Genomic DNA, 19,701 nt, shown 5'->3' with positions numbered 1-19,701 from the left:
TATTGCGGTTGCATCCATTAAAAAATGGCCTATCTATCAATTGGATGTTAAGAACGCATTTCTTAATGGCGAACTAAGTGAAGAGGTCTATATGGATCCTCCACCAGGAGTATCCATTGGTGAAAACAAAGTTCTTAAACTAAAAAAGGCACTATATGGGTTAAAACAAGCTCCAAAATCTTGGCATGACAGATTTAGCAATGTGATGACTAGCTTAAATTTTCGTTCATGTTATACTGACACTGCGTTATTTGTGAAAAGTGCAGGGTCCTCTGTAGTTATTTTACTACTATATGTTGATGATATGATCATCACTGGAAGTGATGAGCAAGGAATCCATGATATTAAGAAAATTTTAAAAGAAAATTTTGACATGTCTGACCTTGGTTTCTTAAGATATTTTCTAGGTATTGAAGTTGCATATTCACCCCGAGGGTATATTCTCTCTCAGATGAAACTTGCTGCTGACATTTGTGCCAAGTCTGGAATTTTGGATGATAAAAAGACAGAAACCCCTAAGGTTATCAATGCAAAGCTAAGGCTGGAAGATGGGACACTTCTTGAGAATCCTACTCCCTACCATCAACTCATTGGGTCTCTGACATACTTATCCATCACTCGGCTAGACATAGCTCATGCAGTTCATTCCGTCAGTCAATTTCAACATGCACCTACAACTGTGCACATGAGTGCAGTCTTAAGGATTGTCAGATATATTAAGAACACCATAACTAAGGGAGTTTTTCTTTCCTCTTCATCATCACTTGATTTAATTGCCTATACAGATGCTGATTGGGGAGGAAATCCCAATGATAGAGTCTCAACCACTGGTTTTTGTGTTTTCTTAGGTGACTCTATGATTTCTTGGAGATGCAAGAAGCAGCATAAAGTATCATTGTCCTCAACTGAAGCGGAATATCGTGCAATGACCACTACAACCATGGAGCTTGTGTGGCTTAGGAGTCTCCTCTGTGATATGGGCATCGTCATCTCAACTCCTTCGAAGATGTGTTGCGATAACAAGAGTGCTATCTATATTGCAAGCAACCACACCTTTCATGAGCGTACTAAACATATTGAGATGGATTGCCATTATGTTCGAGACGAATACCTAAAAGGAACCATTACACTGCCCTACGTCACATCCGAGTACCAGTTGGCGGACTTCTTCACCAAAGCTCTTGTTGCTCCTCGCTTCATGTTTCTTCTCAACAAGCTTTTCGTTGTATCCCCGTAAAGCTTGAGGGAGGGTGTTAAAATATATGTAATATATATTTATATATATATATCTATATATATATATATAAATATATTTGTCATTCACTACCCGATAAGGGGTAGTTCTGTAAACTCGCCCAATAGGGGCATTTTAGTCTTTTTCTTTTTCTATTTTTTTCCTTTTACCTTTTTCTATTTTTTCCATTTCTTTTTGACTTTTTTTCTTTTTCTTTTTGTGCATTTAATGCACAGCCATTGGGGGCCCCAACAAAGAGTCGTTGGGCCCCCAACGGTCACAATTGTGACCGTTGGGAGCCCAACGACTCCTTGTTGGGACTCCCAATGGTCCCTCTCTCTTGCTTTTCTCTAACTCTCCCTCACTCCTCTCTTGCCTATAAATAAGTGGGGTCTCCCCCTTTGTAATGTGTGGCTTCTTCAAGCCCTTTAGTGCATTTATAAGATTTTATGCTTTCTAGCCATTATTGGCTTTTATGTATGTCCTCTTTTGGACTTGTTCTTTGATTTCTATGTGTGAATGTCCATTGTAGGACATACATTTCTTTTCCGCATATTTCATTACAGCACTTTCTGTAGGGCCTGCTTCTGCATGATCAGAAGATTGTGAGATGCACATGCTTTCACAATCTAATCTGCAAGAAGACTGGCTAAAGTTAACTCTGCATAGTTAACATCTATATTGGATTACTGGGGGAAGTGGTGTTAAAATCTTTCATTTTCTAAAATGCAAATATTAGCTTGAGCAAAAATTTGTAATGTAAAAGGGGCTTTTATAAAAACCATATGGTAGCAACAAGATGTGAACCCCTGGTGAAATTAATAGGCTTCACATTACAAATAGTTTTTATCGGAATTGATGTTTTTCTTCCCTACATTCCTGTGTAAGAAAGTGGTGGTGTTCCACCAAAGCACTTGAACCAAGCGAACAAGTGTCTAGAAAGACACTTCACACAAGACCTGTAAAAGGATAAAAATGGAAAACACAAAAAGAAAAAAGGAATTTTATTAAAATGTGAAATGCTTAAAAATCATTTTCTACAAGTGCTTTACAATGGGGGATGTACCCCTATTTATAATAGAGAGGAGGGGAGAGCTCATAAGGAGCTCTCCCTCTAGCCGTTGGACTAGCTCCAATGGCTAGAGTTTGGTCAAGTTCCAATCGGAACTTGACCAAAACCCTAACTATCTAGTTCTATTTGAACTAGATAGTTAAAATACAAAAAAATAAATAAGAAAAAATAATAAAAATAAAAATAAAAATACAAATACAAAAAATATTTTACATTTTAACACCCCCCTCAAACTTACGGTACAATGAGCGAAAGTTTGTTTAAGAGAAAGTGAAATCGGGGGCTACAAGAGGCTTGGTGAAGAAATCTGCTAACTGGTATTCTGATGTAACATATGGCAGATCAATGGTTCCATTCAAGTATTCCTCTCTGACATAGTGACAATCTATTTTAATGTGTTTGGTGCGTTCGTGGAACGTCCGGTTGCTTGCAATGTAGATTGCACTCTTGTTGTCGCAACACATTCGTGAAGCATGTGTTGTTGCAGCTCCCATGTCCGCAAGCAAACGACGGAGCCATACGACCTCCATTGTAGTGGTTGTCATGGCTCGATATTCAACCTCAGTGGAGGATAGAGAAACCTTCTGCTACTTCTTGCACCTCCACGATATGAGAGATTCACCTAAAAACACACAAAAACTAGTGGTTGAGTGACTATTATTAGGATCACCTCCCTAGTCATCATCAGTACAAGCAATTAAATCTAATGATGATAAAGCAAACAAGAAGAGTCCTCGTGAAAGAGAATTCTTTAAATATCTAATAATACGTAGAACTACTCCCATGCAAACAGAGGTGGGAGCATGCTGAAACTGGCTGACTGTATGTACTTCATGCGCAATGTCTGGCCTAGTGATGGAAAGATAGGAGAGTGCTCCAACAAGCTATATCTGAAGGGGGTAGGATCATCGAGACGCTCTTCATCATCAATTTTTATTTTAACATTAACTATTTTAAGGGTGTCCATCATCTTTTCATCTGTAATGTCAGACCTGAAAACAATATCAAAAGCAAATTTAGATTGAGAGATTAGATATCCTTGAGGAGAATAAGCAACTTCTATTCCTAAAAAATATCTTAAAAATCCTAGATTAGACATTTCAAAATGAGTTTTAAGAAGAGTTTTGATATCTGTCACTCCCTGTTTGTCATCACTAGTGATGATCATATCGTCCACATAGAGGAGAAAAATGATGATACCTGCATACGATTTCTTAACAAACAAAGCAGTGTCCGTTAAACAAGAATGAAATCCAATATTTGTCATAACATGACTAAACCTGTCATACCAGGCTTTTGGTGCTTGTTTGAGACCATAGAGAGCCTTCTCATGGGAATATAAATACCAGGTGAAGGATCCATGTAAACTTCTTCAGCAAGCCTCCTATTTAAGAAAGTGTTTTGACATCCATTTGAAAAAATATGTCACCTTTTAACAGATGCCAAGGCGATTAGGGTTCTAACCGTAGTCATACGGGCTACAGGAGCGAAAGTTTCTTCGTAGTCGATGCCATACTCTTGAGCATAACCTTTGGCTACCAGTCGTGCTCTATATCTTTCTAGGGTCCCATCACTTTTGGTTTTGACTTTATAAACCCATCTACACCCTATAGGTTTCTTTCCAAGAGGAAGATCTTAAATGGACCACGTCCCGACCTTTTCTAAAGCATCTAATTCTAATTTCATAGCTTTAACCCATTCTTTATGATTTTTGGCTTCAGAGTAGGAGGAAGGTTCAACGTAGGATTGGATTAATGCTAAGGCAACCCTATATGATGGTGAAAAGGAGTCATAAGAAACAAATTTGTCGGGAGGTCTAGAAATTCTAGAAGTCCGTCGAGGAGAAACTTCAGAGAACCTTTCTAACGCACATGGAGGATGTGGTTCTCCAACTCTTCGTCTTGTATACTGCAATCCAACATCCCTACTGGTTTGGTCTCTGCTATCAGTGTCAGGAATAAAGGAGCTTTGATCATTGTCAAAGTTGCATTCGAAATCTTCTTCACCAAATTTTGAGGTTAAATCAAGTAGAAAGGAATATTAAGTAATATCTTTAGGTTTTTCACTCTCAAAAGCATTCTCTTTTTCTAGAAAAGACACATTTCTTGATATATATAATTTGTCATTTTGAATATCATAGCACCTGTAACCTTTTTTATTCTCAGCATATCCAAAAAAGGCACATGGGATTGCCCGAGGGAAAAATTTATCATTTTTGTCTGTAAATACAAAACATTTGCAACCAAAAACTCTCAACCTAGAGTAGTCTGGTGTTAAATCATAAAGTTTCTCAATTGGAGAAATATTTTTCAAAGAAGAGGATGGCATTCTATTCATGAGATAGGTGGCAGTTAGGACTGCTTCAGCCCAAAACCCTTTTGGAACTTGACTTGCAATTAACAAAGTCCTAGTGGTTTTCATAATGTGGCGGTGCTTGCATTCAACAAGACCATTTTGTTGAGGTGTGTGTGGGCATGATCGTTGATGAGTAATGCTATGTAGATTAAGATAATTTTTAAATTCTTTGGACATAAATTCTCCCCCTGAATCAGTGCAAAAAATGAGGATATTACTTTGAAATTTATTAATAATCATCTTATGAAATATTTGAAAATGAACAAAAACCTCGGATTTATGCTTAAGAAAATAAATCCAAGTGTGTCTAGAAAAATCATCGACGAAGATGACATAATACGCATAACCACCTTTAGAAATAACTGGTGCGGGTCTCCAAACATCCGAATGCACTAACTCAAAAGGTTTTGTAGAGACAAAGGTTCTACTAGAAAAAGGTAATCTTTTTATTTTACCAAGAATGCAGTCTGTACAAGCAAAAATTTTCCCAAACTTGGGAAGAATTGGATTTTAGACATGAGGATGGCCAAGTCTTTTGTGCCATAATTTTATCTCCAATTTCTGAACATTTAGACAAAAAACATTCTTTGGTAATTCCAAAAATTTCATGTAATATAGTCCTTCTTCTATGGCCTTCCCCAATCAGCTTCTCTGACTGACGATCCTGTACCCAGCAACCATCAGAAGAGAAGGATATATTACACCCATAATTAGAATTTTGTGAAACAGATAGAAGATTCAAATTTAATTTTGGGATATATCTAACATTGGGAATACAAAAATGTTATAATTTTCAAAACAACCTATTCCTTTTATTTCAAGAGATGTTCCATCTGTTGTGAAAACTTTTGATATACTTAAGTTGTTTTTAAGACATTCTGATAAGCATTTGTCATTTTGGGTAATATGAAATGAAGCACCAAAATCTAAAAGCCAAAGAAAATTACCTGGACCGGAAACAGATGCAACTGCTGCTCCAGTTGAGGCATCAGTTGAAGATGATACCCCTTTGAGAAGTGGTTGGAGGATCTCCATCAATTGAACCATGGAAACAAGCACATTTTGATCTTTTGGCTCGACGTCAACGGTGACCAACCTTTTTTCATCCTGCCTTTTTAGTTTAGGGCATTGGGGCCTGTAGAGTCTGTGAAAATATCTCAAAAATGAGATAAAGTGTGCGATAAGCACACCACCACCAATGTGCACAAATGCACAAGAACACTTAGAACAAATGTACACGAAGGTACAATAAAGAAACTCAAATGCACAAAGGCATACAAAATATAAAGAATTTTATTGAGAAGAATGGAGAACAAAAGCTCCAAGAAGTGAGTTTTACAAAGGGGGAACTCCCCTATTTATAAGAAGCAAGGAGCCTTGGAGGGGCTCCACTAGCTGTTGGAGCCCCTCCAACGGTTAGAATTCTAACCGTTGGAGAGGCTCAACAGCTAGTGTTGAACCCCCTCCAAGTTGACTTTAAGTCAACAAAAAGAAAAAAATAAAAAATGAAGAGAAAAAAGAAAAAGAAGAAAAAGTAAAAATACAAAAAATATTACAACATATTCATAATTATGAATATGCGCAAAAGGAAGGGAAATGACTAAAATACCCTTGCGGATTTTACGAGAAAAAAAGAAACATATATATTTACATGTATATATATAAAGATAGATACATATACATATATACATCATGTATATATGTATATGTATCTCTCTTTATATATATATATATGTAAATATTTACATAAGAGAGATACATTTTAACACCCTCCCTCAAACTTAGGGCACAATGACTGAAAGTTTGCTAAGGAGAAAGTTGAATCTTGGAGAGCAAAGCGCCTTGGTGAAGAAATCTGCCAACTGGTAAAGTGGTTTTAATGTTTCTGATGCCCTTTATGTCACTACCTGTTATCAACATATCATCAACATACAACAGTAAAATCACAATTCCTGCATCAGACTTTTTGATGAACAGAGCAGTGTCAGTGTAGCATGAGGTAAAACCATCTTGAACCATCACATCATTAAATCGATCATACCAAGCCTTAGGGGCTTGTTTTAAATCATAAAGCGCTTTTTGCAAACAAAGGACTCTCCCCTTTGGTACATTCATACCAGGAGGAGCATCCATGTAGATTTCTTCATTAAGGTCCCCATTTATAAAACCATTTTTAACATCCATTTGGTAAATATTCCATTTTTTAATAGATGCAATGGTGATCAAACACCTTACAATAACCATTCGTGCAACAGGAGCAAAGGTTTCTTCGTACTCGATGTCGTATTCTTGACTATATCCTTTTGCGACAAGACGGGTTTTATATCTTTCGAGAGTGCCATCACTCTTGGTTTTGACTTTAAAAACCCATCTACATCCTATTGTTTTCTTTCCTTTTGGAAGACATTGAAAAACCCACGTTTTGGCTTTGTTGAGGGCTCTAAGTTCGTTGTCCATGGCATCCCTCCACTCTATCATTTCCTTAGCTTATTTAAAATTTCTAGGTTCTTGATATGAGTGAATGGCACTAAGACATGCCCTATGCTTTGGAGAAAAAGACTCATAGGATATAAATCTAGAAGGATTTTTCCTAGATCTTTCAGTTCTTCGAGAGTGGTTGGAAGATTCACTAAGGTCACTATATTTCTCTATTGCACTTCTAAAAGTGCTTTTATCTCTGTGTATAGGTAATTAGTTGATTTATCATTTTTTCTTCATCATGAATGGTTTGAGGAATACTTTCACTTATATCCTCATTCTCATTCAATTCATCATCGCTAAAAAAATCTTCATTTCTAGATAATAGTTCAAACAAAAAAGAGTAATCGGCATTATCTTCATGAGTTTTGTGTTCAAAACCACTTATGTTTTCTAAAAAGTTACATTTCTTGAAACATATAGTTTATCATTTTTAATATCATAACACCTAAAACCTTTTTGTGTTTCCGAATATCCCAAAAACGCACAAGGAATAGCTTTGGGTGATAATTTATCATTCTTATCGGTGAAAACAAAACATTTACAACCAAAAATTCTTAACCTATTGTAATCGGGTTCTTTTTTTATACAAGATTTCATATGGAGATATTTGATTCAAGTTTTTGGATGGAAGTTGGTTTATGAGATAAACCGATGCAAGAACCGCTTCGGCCCAAAATCTTTTTGGAATTTTTTGAGAAATGAGCAAAGTTCTTGTAGTTTCAATTATGTGTCTATATTTTCGTTCGGCCAACTCATTTTGTTGAGGAGTTTTGGGACAAGACCTTTGATGAACAATCCCATTATTTTCAATATAACTTTTGAAATCATTTGAGAGATATTCTCCCCCGGAATCGGTTCTAAGAATTTGTAATTTACTATTAAATTGATTTTGTATCAACATGTGAAAAACCTTAAAAGTAGAGAAAACCTCATGTTTATGTTTGAGGAAGTATATCCAACTATACCTTGAGAAATCATCCACATAAATAACATAATACGAAAAACCTTCCTTAGACACAACGTGTGCCGGTCCCCAAACATCCGAATGCACAATTTCAAAAGTCTTAGTTGAAAACATAGTTCTTTGTCCAAAAGGTAAGCTTCTCATTTTACCAAGAATACAATCATTACAATTGAAATTGTCTTTACATAAAGTTTTAGCAAAATGTAAATAAGAAAGCTTGACAATATTTGGATGCCCAAGGCGTTTATGCCAAACATTTATATCTTTATGTTGGGCAACATTACAAAAAGAGGTTTTTGGAATTTGAAGAAATTCCATGAGATAAAGATCTCCCTTCCTAGAGCCTTCCCAAATCATCTTCCCGGACCGGCGATCCTGTATCCAACATTTATTTGATGAGAATTTGATATCACACCCATGATCTGATAGTTGAGAGACGGAAAGTAAATTTAAATTTAGTTTTGGTATAAATCTAACTTTAGGAATAGAAAAACCTTGTCTTTCAAAATCACCAATTCCTTTTATTTCAAGAGAAGCCCCATCCGCGGTAGAGACAAAAGTGGGTGACAAATTTTTTGAGTATTTAGAAAGTGCAAAAACATTTGGAGTCATATGAAAGGATGCACCCGAGTCTAAGAGCCAAAGAGTCTTACCGGGAGGAGAGAAGGTGGTCATGGCGGCTCCGGAAACGGATCCCTTGAGGAGTGGTTGAAGAGCTTCCATGATTTGATTGAGAGACAAAGTAGCATGGTTGGAAGTTGATGGACCTTCCTCCTTGGTTGATTGGAAAGTAGTAGACATAGGCACTATCTTCTTCCATTTAGGGCATACCGGTTTAATGTGACCCGGTTCTTTGCAAAAATGGCATATGATCTTACTATAATTTCTTCTTCCATAATGCCCACCATTTTCTCTTCCTCGGATTTTGTTAAAATGAGGGGGTTTATAGGTTTTAACATTATTCCCCGGTCTTGAGACGGCATAAGCACCCTCATCCTCATCTTTAGAGGGAACGACTAACACACTTAGATTGGTTTTATTCATTCTCAATCTAGTTTCTTCTCCACTTAATTTGGTAAGCACATCTTCCAATGGAGGAGAAGAGAAAGAAGACAAGAGAGAGGATCTAGTTTGTTCAAACTCGGGTCTAAGCCCATTTAAAAAGTTAAAGAAATGATCCTCTTCTAATTGTTTGGCCCTCAATTCAATAGCCTCACCACTCCATTTAGGTTCTTGGAGAGCAAGCTCATCCCAAATAGTGGATAACTCGGCGAAATACTCTCTAACGGACATTTCTCCTTGTTGAAGGGTTAAAGCCTTCTTTTGGAGATAGTATTTATGGGACAAATCTCTTGAATTATACATTCTTTCAAGATATTCCCATACTTGATATGTCTTTTTGAACTTTAGAATGTTGGCATTAATTTTGGCCTCAACCGAAGAGAAGAACCATGAGAGTATTTTGTAATTTTTCATTTCCCACTCTTCATGCTTATTATTGTAATCTTCAAAAGCCTTTTCTCTTTCTTCTCCCTCAATTCTCTTTCTTCTCCCTCAAGAACCTTGATCTCCCCTCTCTCAAGGATAGTAATTTTAGGTTCGGGTTCGGGAATAGTTCCTTGAACATATCCCCAAAGACCCTTTCCTTTTATATGGGCCTCCATATTCCCGGCCCATACATGATAATTTGTTCCATTTAATTTGAAGCCAAGAGAGAAGTGTGAATCATTTTCGCCCATTAGAGATGATACAAAGAGAAATAAATGCGTACCACAATGCGAAATGAGTCATTTCTTGATGTAGAAAGCTTCTAAAATATAGAATGAAGGACCGAGTCTTCACTCCAACCACCACAACTTAATGGCACGCTTTACGAGGTACTCCAACGAAGAGAGAAAAATGCACGATCTTCTTTTCTTTTAATCCTAGCTCTGATACCATGTGAAAATATCTCAAAAAAAGAGATAAAGTGTGCGATAAGCACAACACCACCAATGTGCACAAATGCACAAGAACACTTAGAACAAATGTACACGAAGGTACAATAAAGAAACTCAAATGCACAAAAGCATACAAAATATAAAGAATTTTATTGAGAAGAATGGAGAACAAAAGCTCCAAGAAGTGAGTTTTACAAAGGGGGAACTCCCCTATTTATAAGAAGCAAGGAGCCTTGGAGGGGCTCCACTAGCTGTTGGAGCCCCTCCAACGGTTAGAATTCTAACTGTTGGAGAGGCTCAACAGCTAGTGTTGAGCCCCCTCCAAGTTGATTTTGAGTCAACAAAAAGAAAAAAAATAAAAAATGAAGAGAAAAAAGAAAAAGAAGAAAAAGTAAAAATACAAAAAATATTACAACATATTCATAATTATGAATATGCGCAAAAGGAAGGGAAATGACTAAAATACCCTTGCGGGTTTTACAAGAAAAAAGGAAACATATATATTTACATATATATATATAAAGATAGATACATATACATATATACATCATGTGTATATGTATCTCTCTTTATATATATATGTAAATATTTACATAAGAGAGATACATTTTAACAGTGTCCTTGCTCATGATAGTGGTGGCAAATAACTTTCCTCTTGTCAAACTCACCATTCTGTTTTCCAAAGTGAGGTGGCCGGTGAAAAGAAGTGTATTCCCCTTGTTACGGGTCACGGATCTGGAGATCCAGACCCGTGATCATTACCTTCTCATTAATGGCACGATGTAATTTATTCTTTTGTAATAAGGGTACTTTTGTACCCTAATCACTGTAATAGTATGTTATTATAAAGAGGTTAATACAGCAGTCGACCCTTTGAAACATAGTGGGTATCGGTTTTCTCTGCAGTTTCTCTCTCCCTCTCTATCTCTCTCTTGTTTCTCAGCTTTCACGCAGGGAAGGACGAAAACATTGAAAATCTTTCAGCCGGTAAGTACGAGTATGACTCCCAAGCCTAGATACTGCTAGGACGGAATCATCAGCAGCTTTAGGGGTGCTTTTCCGAAGACGATTTTCCTCCATTGTTAATTCTTCAATAGTTTCCACAATAGTGGAAATTTTTCCACGATGAAGGAGGGTCGATTTGGTGGACTCATGATAGTGGTGGCAAATAACTTTCCTCTTGTCAAACTCACCATTCTGTTTTCCAAAGTGAGGTGGCTGGTGAAAAGAAGTGTATTCCCCTTGTTACGGGTCACGGATTTGGAGATCCAGACCCGTGATCATTACCTTCTCATTAATGGCACAATGTAATTTATTCTTTTGTAATAAGGGTACTTTTGTACCCTAATCACTGTAATAGTATGTTATTATAAAAAGGTTAATACAGCAGCCGACCCTATGAAACATAGTGGGTATCAGTTTTCTCTGCAGTTTCTCTCTCCCTCTCTATCTCTCTCTTGTTTCTCAGCTTTCACGCAGGGAAGGACGAGAACATTGAAAATCTTTCAGCCGGTAAGTACGAGTATGACTCCCAAGCCTAGATACTGCTAGGACGGAATCATCAGCAGCTTTAGGGGTGCTTTTCCGAAGACGATTTTCCTCCATTGTTAATTCTTCAATAGTTTCCACAATAGTGGAAATTTTTCCACGATGAAGGAGGGTCGATTTGGTGGACTCAAATTCTGGCTTTAACCCAGTTATAAATGTTAAAACATGTATATATATAGTAATATACATATACATATACTTATATATATATACATTCGTATATATATAAGTATATATATAAGTATATATATAGATATATGTATATATATACAGTTTCCCTTTTCTTGAAATACCCGATAGGGGTATTTTGGTAAAACCACAGTGTAACCTTTTTATTTTTATATTTTCCTTTTTTTTCTTTTTTCTTTTTTCTTTTTTCTTTTTTCCTTTTTATTTTCTCTTTTTTGTAAGACCACAAGGGCCCCACACATGTAGTCGTTGGGGCCCCAACGGTCAGATTTATGACCGTTGGGGCTCCCAACGACTACATGGGAGCCCTTTGTGGTCCCTTCCTTTACACTCCCTCCTCTATAAATAGAGGAGGTATTCTCCTCTTGTAAGCAATGGGTTTTCACCCTTCTCTTCCTTTCTTCAATAAATCCAACTTATGACTTTAAGTCATTTTCTACTTTTGAGAGTTTTGTGTGTGCACTTTTAGTGTTTGTGTTCTTGGCTCTTGAGGTCACTCTTAAAGAGTGCTTTTTGCTCTATTGGTGCTTCCGCCTCTTTTCATTACATGGTATCAGAGCTCGGTTGGTGATTGGGCTTCTCTTTGTTATCTTGGAACGTGTGCCTCTCAAATTTTAAGAAGGAAGGATATTTGGTGCCGATGGAACGTGATTCTAAAGTGGAGCTTTCTTTTACGCTAAATGGGTCCAACTATCTCACGTGGGCCTCCGTTATGGAAAATCATGTAAGAGGTAAGAAACTTTGGGGTTTTGTTATAGGAACTACTCCCGAACCCTCTCTTGTTCTCACTAAAATCGAAAATGAGGTTGAAAAAGCTTTAGATGGCGATGAGCGCATCAAAGCTATCAATGACCATCAATCCAAAGTTGAGGATTGGGAAAGTAACCATGCCAAAATTTTGGCATGGTTTATGAACAATGTAGACCTTAAAAATTATGCTAATATTGCCAAATTTAGAAGGGCCAATGAGGCATGGTTTTTCCTTAAGGGTATGTATACCCAAAAGGATCTTGCTCGACAATTTTTTTGTCAAGAAAAAATCCGTTCCACCAAACAAATAGATATGAGTGTCCAGGACTATTTTAGCTCTCTAACCCCTCTTTGGGATGAACTTGCTCTTCTTGAGCCTAAATGGGTGGCTCCGGAAGATATTGAGTTAAGAAGGGAACAAATTGAAAATGAGCACTTTTTTCAATTTCTTCATGGTCTCCGCCCGAAATTTGAACAAGTTAGGGAATCTCTTCTCCATAGAAGCAAAGCCCTACCTATTGAAGACGCCCTTGCCGAAATATGCCAAGAGGAAACTCGACTTGGCTTAAGCGTTAAGAGTGATAAAGTTTTGGCCGTTACTAGGCCCGGATCAAATGTTAAAGCCTATAGACCTCCTTACTTTAACAAAAATAATAATGGGCCTAGAAAGGGAATAATATGCCATTATTGTAATGAACCAGGACACATTAGACCGGTTTGTCCCAAACTTAAGGGAAAAGTAGCCGCGGTTGGAGAAAATTCTCCAAAGAAGGAAGAAGAAAGTGCCAAAGAGGGAGATATCAAAGAGACTCTTAATCATATCTCCGAAGTTCTCCAACATCTTCTCAAGACTTCTTCTTCAACATCCGGAGCCGCCATCGCCTATTCTTCATCACCTCCAGGTATGTGGATACTAGACTCCGGTGCTTCTTTTCATATGACATCTCATCAAAACTCTCTTTCAAATGTTTTTTCCGAACCCATATCCTCTTATGTTTCAACGGCCGATGGAACATCATTGAAAATTGAAAGTATTGGAACACTTGATTTTAAAAATTCTCAAAACTTTTTCGTTCTTAAAGTAAGAATCGTTCCAAAAATTAATTTAAATCTTTTTTCCGTTTCTCAAATCACCGATCATAGATGCCAAGTCTCTTTCTCACCTAAAGATTGCACCGTGCAGGATCTCCAGTCAGGGAAGCTGATTGGGCAAGGCCATAAAAGGGGTGATATCTATTTTATGGACTTTCTGACTCTTCCATCTAAGTCATCTTGCAATCTTGTAAAAGACAAAAGTATTGGAATTTGGCATGAGAGACTTGGTCATCCAAATTTTGTAAAAATGTCTCTTTTTCCGTTTTTGAACAATACTTGTAAAGACAATCACATGACTTGTAAAGATTGCATTTTGGGGAAATCTAAAGCTACTCCATTTCCTCAAAGAAGTTACTTTACCACTCGACCATTTGAACTTGTTCATTCCGATGTGTGGGGACCTTCCCCTATTTTGTCTAAAGGAGGATTTTCGTATTATGTGGTCTTTATTGATGACTTCACTCGATTTACGTGGATTTACTTCCTAAGTCACAAATCCAAAGTTTTCTCCTTCTTTAAAGAATTCCATGCAATGGTTAAAAATCAATTTTTGGAAAATCTATCTATTCTTAGGTCCGATTCAGGAGGCGAATATATGTCCAATGATTTTCAAAGCTATTTAAAAGAAAATGGAATTTGTCATCAACGTTCTTGTCCCAACACTCCGCAGCAAAATGGTCTTGCGGAAAGAAAGCATAGACACATAATAGAAACTACAAGAACGTTATTAATTTCAAAAAATATCCCAAAATCCTTTTGGGCCGAAGCGGTTGTAACCTCAACATATCTTATCAATAGAACCCCTTCATCTTCTTTGAAAAATCTTTCTCCATTTGAAAAACTTTACAATATGTCTCCCGATTATAAAAGACTAAGAATTTTTGGATGTAAATGTTTTGTTCTAACTCACAAAAATGATAAACTTTCTCCTAGGGCTATTGAATGTATTTTCTTGGGATATGGCGAAAAACAAAAAGGTTATCGATGTTTTGACATGCTCAAGAACAAACTTTATATCTCAAAAGCTGTCACATTCCTAGAAGAAGAAAATGGTTTTTCGCACCAACCAAATGAAAATATTGATTATTCCTTTTTATTTGACTTATTGCCTCAAGAAAACATCATAGATGATCATATTGATCCTAGAGAACCTCTTAGTGAAGATCATTTTGAACATCCAAATGATGATCAAAACTTAGAAGAAAATGTTTCAAGACAAATACAAGTCTACTCTAGAAGGAATGAAAGAAATTCTCCTTGTGCCCTTGAAAAATTCTCTCAAAGTGAGTCAATCGAAGAGACCTCTCAAAGAAAATCAAATCGTATTTCCAAAATACCCAATAGATTTGTTTCTTATGATTTTTTTTCTCCTAACTTTCGAGCATGCCTACTTGCTCTTCACTTCTTTCATGAACCATCTCATTACAATGATGCTAAACAATATGCTCATTGGAATGAAGCTATGAAACTAGAACTTAATGCTCTTAAAAGGGCGCAAACTTGGGAAATCATTGATCCTCCCAATGGCAAGAAACCCATTGGATGTAGATGGGTTTTTAAAGTAAAAACTAAGAGTGATGGTTCATTGGAAAGATATAAGGCTAGGTTGGTAGCCAAAAGATATGCCCAAGAGTATGGGGTAGATTATGATGAAACTTTTGCCCCAGTTGCTCGAATGACTAGTGTTCTAGCTCTTATTGCTATAGCCTCTGTTAAAAAATGACCAATCTTTCAACTTGAAGTCAAAAATGCCTTTTTGAATGGTAATTTAAATGAAGAAGTTTATATGGAACCGCCTCCAGGTATGAATTTAAATGGAAAAATTTTGAAATTAAAAAAGGCCTTATATGGACTTAAGCAAGCTCCTAAAGCTTGGTATGACAGGTTTAGTAATGATTAATCAATTTAGGATTTTCTTCTTGCTATACTGACACTGTTCTTTTTGTTAAAAGGACAGGTGACTCCATTATTATGCTTCTGCTGTATGTTGATGATATGATCATCACTGGGAATGACAAAAAGGGAGTAAATGATGTAAAGTCTATGTTAAAAGAAGCTTTTGATATGTCTGATCTTGGATATTTGAGATATTTTTTATGAATTGAAGTGGCTTATTCCGCGCGAGGATACATCATATCTCAAATGAAATTAGCTGCAGAAATTTATACCAAATCAGGAATATCTGATGAAAAGAAAGTTGAGACTCCCGAAGTTATCAATGCGAAACTAAGACTTGAAGATGGTGTTCTTCTTGAGGATCCAACCCCCTACCGTCAATTAATCGGATCCCTCACCTATCTATCCATCACACATCCAGATATAGCTCATGCGGTTCATACAGCAAGCCAGTTTCAGCATGCACCTACTTCGGTTCATATGGCGGACGTAATGAGAATTGTGCGATACATCAAAAATACCATCTCCAAGGGACTCTTCTTATCCTCTTCCTTATCTCTTGACTTAACTGCTTTTACTTATGCTGACTTGGGAGGAAATCCCAATGATCGTATCTCAATTACGAGTCTTTGTATTTTTTTAGGTGAATCTCTCATTTCGTGGAGATGCAAGAAGCAGCAGAAGGTCTCACTGTCATCCACTGAAGCTGAATATCGGGCCATGACAATGACAATTATGGAAATCGTGTGGCTCAGGAGTCTCCTTGGTGACATGGGCGTCCCCATTTCCACTCCCACCAAGCTCTGCTGTGATAACAAAAGTGCGATATACATTGCCAGCAATCACACTTTTCATGAGCGGACCAAGCATATCGAAATGGATTGCCATTATGTTTGAGACGAATATCTCAGAGGGACTATCTCATTACCATATGTTACTTCAGAATATCAACTAGCTGACTTCTTCACCAAGGCGCTCCCAACTCCACGATTTATGTTTCTTCTTAGCAAACTTTCGGTCTTCACCCCGTAAAGTTTGAGGGGGCGTGTTAAAACATGTATATATATATATATACATTCGTATATATATAAGTATATATATACAGTTTCCCTTTTTTGAAATACCCGATAGGGGTATTTTGGTAAAACCACAATGTAACCTTTTTATTTTTATATTTTCCTTTTTTTTCTTTTTTCTTTTTCCTTTTTTCCTTTTTTTTCTCTTTTTTGTAAGACCACAAGGGCCCCACACATGTAGTCGTTGGGGCCCCAACGGTCAGATTTATGACCGTTGGGGCTCCCAACGACTACATGGGAGCCCCTTGTGGTCCCTTCCTTTACACTCCCTCCTCTATAAATAGAGGAGGTATTCTCCTCTTGTAAGCAATGGGTTTTCACCCTTCTCTTCTTTCTTCAATAAATCCAACTTATGACTTTAAGTCATTTTCTACTTTTGAGAGTTTTGTGTGTGCACTTTTAGTGTTTGTGTTCTTGGCTCTTGAGGTCACTCTTAAAGAGTGTTTTTTTCTCTATTGGTGCTGGTAGAAATGTTCAGCATCGAGCTGCTTTTGACGAAGCTCAATATCCCCGGCACAGTGCCATTTGGGTTCCAAAAGAGATAGTTCTTCTCAGAGTTCGAATAGCTCATTGTAATATTCTCGAATTGATTTGTCACCTTGGGTAATCATCCGAACCTTCTCTTGAAGGTTGCACACATGCGCAATATCTTTAAGGGAATACATATTTTTAAGGTATTCCCATGCCTTGTTGGCATGATCAAACTTGGCAATACTAGAACATTTTTTAATGTCAACACTATTGATAAGCCATGACATTATTTTTGCATGTCCCATTCTCCACTCTTTCCATTTTTTTTCATAAGAGGCTAAAGCCTTGATTTTCTCTTCCTCCGATAATGGGACCTTCTTATCTCCTTCTTTCTTGGTAAGGGATAGTTTAGGTTCCGAATCAGAACCATCCACGATTCCCCATAAGCCTTTACCCCATATGTGGTGCTTCATGATTGAAGCCCACGTTACATAGTTTGTGTCACTTAATTTCATGGGGATGATGGTGACTTTTTTCATTGTCATCCATCGTTTACAAGGGGTGAGAAAGAAGAAGGATAGAAAAAAAGAAACGAAAGAAAAGAAAAAAAGTGTGAGAAGGGAAAGAGATACAATGCAATGATGTTGAAGCCCTTCAAATGATATGTTTTGAAGCCGATAATGAAGTGATGAAACACTTCTCTCCAAGTGACGAAACACTTTTGCAAGAACAAGGTGATAACACACCTTTTGCACAAGGGGCACAGAAACCGAGGCAGACTATTTCCAAGATCTAATAATCCCGCAGCTCTGATACCATGTAAGAAAGTGGTGGTGTTCCACCAAAGCACTTGAACCAAGCGAACAAGTGTCTAGAAAGACACTTCACACAAGACCCGTAAAAGGGTAAAAATGAAAAACACAAAAAGAAAAAGGAATTTTATTAAAATGCGAATTGCTTAAAAAGCATTTTCTACAAGTGCTTTACAATGGGGGATGTACCCCTATTTATAATAGAGAGGAGGGGAGAGCTCATAAGGTGCTCTCCCTCTAGCCGTTGGACTAGCTCCAACGGCTAGAGTTTGGTCAAGTTCCAACTGGAACTTGACCAAAACCCTAACTATCTAGTTTTATTTGAACTAGATAGTTAAAATACAAAAAAATAAAAATAAAAATACAAAAATATTTTACATTTTAACATCGTGGTCCGTCTGTTACCCTGGCTGGTTCTTTGCGACCAGTTTTTATAGCCAAAACAGCATGTTCACACAAATTTTTTGCTTTTTATATCGAAGGAATATATGTTTTTCTTTTATTTTCTTTTTTGGTTGAAGTGAGACAGCATGCATTAAGTACTTGTATTTTGTGTTGCTGCGAGATATCTTTCTCTAGGACTGTTTGATCATTGTTGATCATTACTGTGCCTTGTAACCTTATCTGCTTTTATTCCATAGGGAAAGATCTTGATGCAGTCCTCAAGACAACACCAATACTGCCAGAGAAGGAGGCCAGGATTATAATTGCTCAGATATTTCAAGGGCTTGTATACTTGAACAAGAGGCTGCAAAAGATTATTCACTATGACTTGAAGCCTGGGAATGTTCTTTTTGATGAGGTTGGTGTTGCAAAAGTAACCGACTTTGGTCTAAGCAAGATAGTGGATGATGATGTGGGATCCCAAGGGATGGAACTGACTTCCCAAGGAGCCGGCACATATTGGTAAACAAACCAAAGAAATGATGTTATTGATGCTCAAGTTTTCATAGCTTCATGTTTCCCACATTCCAAACTTTTTCAAAGGCATGCCTTATTTTTTATTTTCAACCCAAGTAGTGGCTGCTATGCGTAGGTATTTGACAATGACAGAAAAAGTGGTTGTGTTTCTGAAATTATGAAAAATAAAACAAGTTGTGAAATTATGCAAAATAAAACTTCAGTTCTTTTATTCCTGTATCAACCTTTAGTAGCATCATATAAAAAAAAAATATTAGTAGCATAATGTTTCCATTGTAATCATGACAGAGGTAACTTTGTACTTCATTATTGGCTTAATTATGTGGCTCTAAATGGTTACATTTTTGGCATTTGATTTTCCCTAGTGTTGTGATGGTTGCTGCTCCAATGATTGTTTCAGCCATCAGCAGATATATCCAGTGCAAGAAACACTTTGCTTATTGCTGATTTGATGGTTTTGGATGTTACTTTCCACTTTACTGACACCCTCAAAGTTTCGATTTTGTGTAATGTCCTTTTAAATTTCTTCAAAATGATCATTAATGCTTCCAATACTATGCAAAAAACGCTCTGCTTATGCCGATTTGATGGTTTTAGATGTTATTTTCCTTATTTTAGTAATACCTCAAAACTTCTTGTCTTTGTGCAATACCCTTTATAAATTATTTGCAAGTTTGACTTTTATGTGTCCTGCTGATGCACTCTATTTTCATTTCTAGGTATCTGCCCCCAGAGTGCTTTGAGCTTAACAAGACACCTCTTATATCATCAAAGGTTGGTAACTCCATGAATAGGCTTATTTTTTTTGTCAGGAAATTTGAAATCTGTGAGCTGAAGCGTGACATGGATGTATCACGAGTCGAATAACATCTCACTTCTGCTCGGATTTCTTAGTCC

At 36.9% G+C, this 19,701-nt stretch overlaps 1 protein-coding gene across 1 annotated transcript in view; it reads left to right on the top strand.

The window, feature by feature from the left end:
• LOC149830716 (serine/threonine-protein kinase TOUSLED-like) overlaps window positions 1–19,701 on the top strand; it is a 71,040-nt gene that overhangs the window by 50,116 nt on the left and 1,223 nt on the right. The window contains exons 14-15 of the mRNA XM_090016726.1: window positions 18,525–18,789; window positions 19,524–19,578. Coding sequence (XP_089872852.1) covers window positions 18,525–18,789; window positions 19,524–19,578 — 320 coding nt within the window. The remainder of the gene's footprint in view (window positions 1–18,524; window positions 18,790–19,523; window positions 19,579–19,701) is intronic.

The sequence above is a fragment of the Nuphar pumila genome, chromosome 8 (genome assembly GCF_984573655.1).
Source record: "Nuphar pumila chromosome 8, dmNupPumi1.hap1.1, whole genome shotgun sequence".
Lineage (NCBI taxonomy): Eukaryota > Viridiplantae > Streptophyta > Magnoliopsida > Nymphaeales > Nymphaeaceae > Nuphar > Nuphar pumila.
The sequence above is the reverse complement of the archived record's forward strand: the minus strand, read 5'-3'. Positions and strand labels throughout refer to the sequence as shown.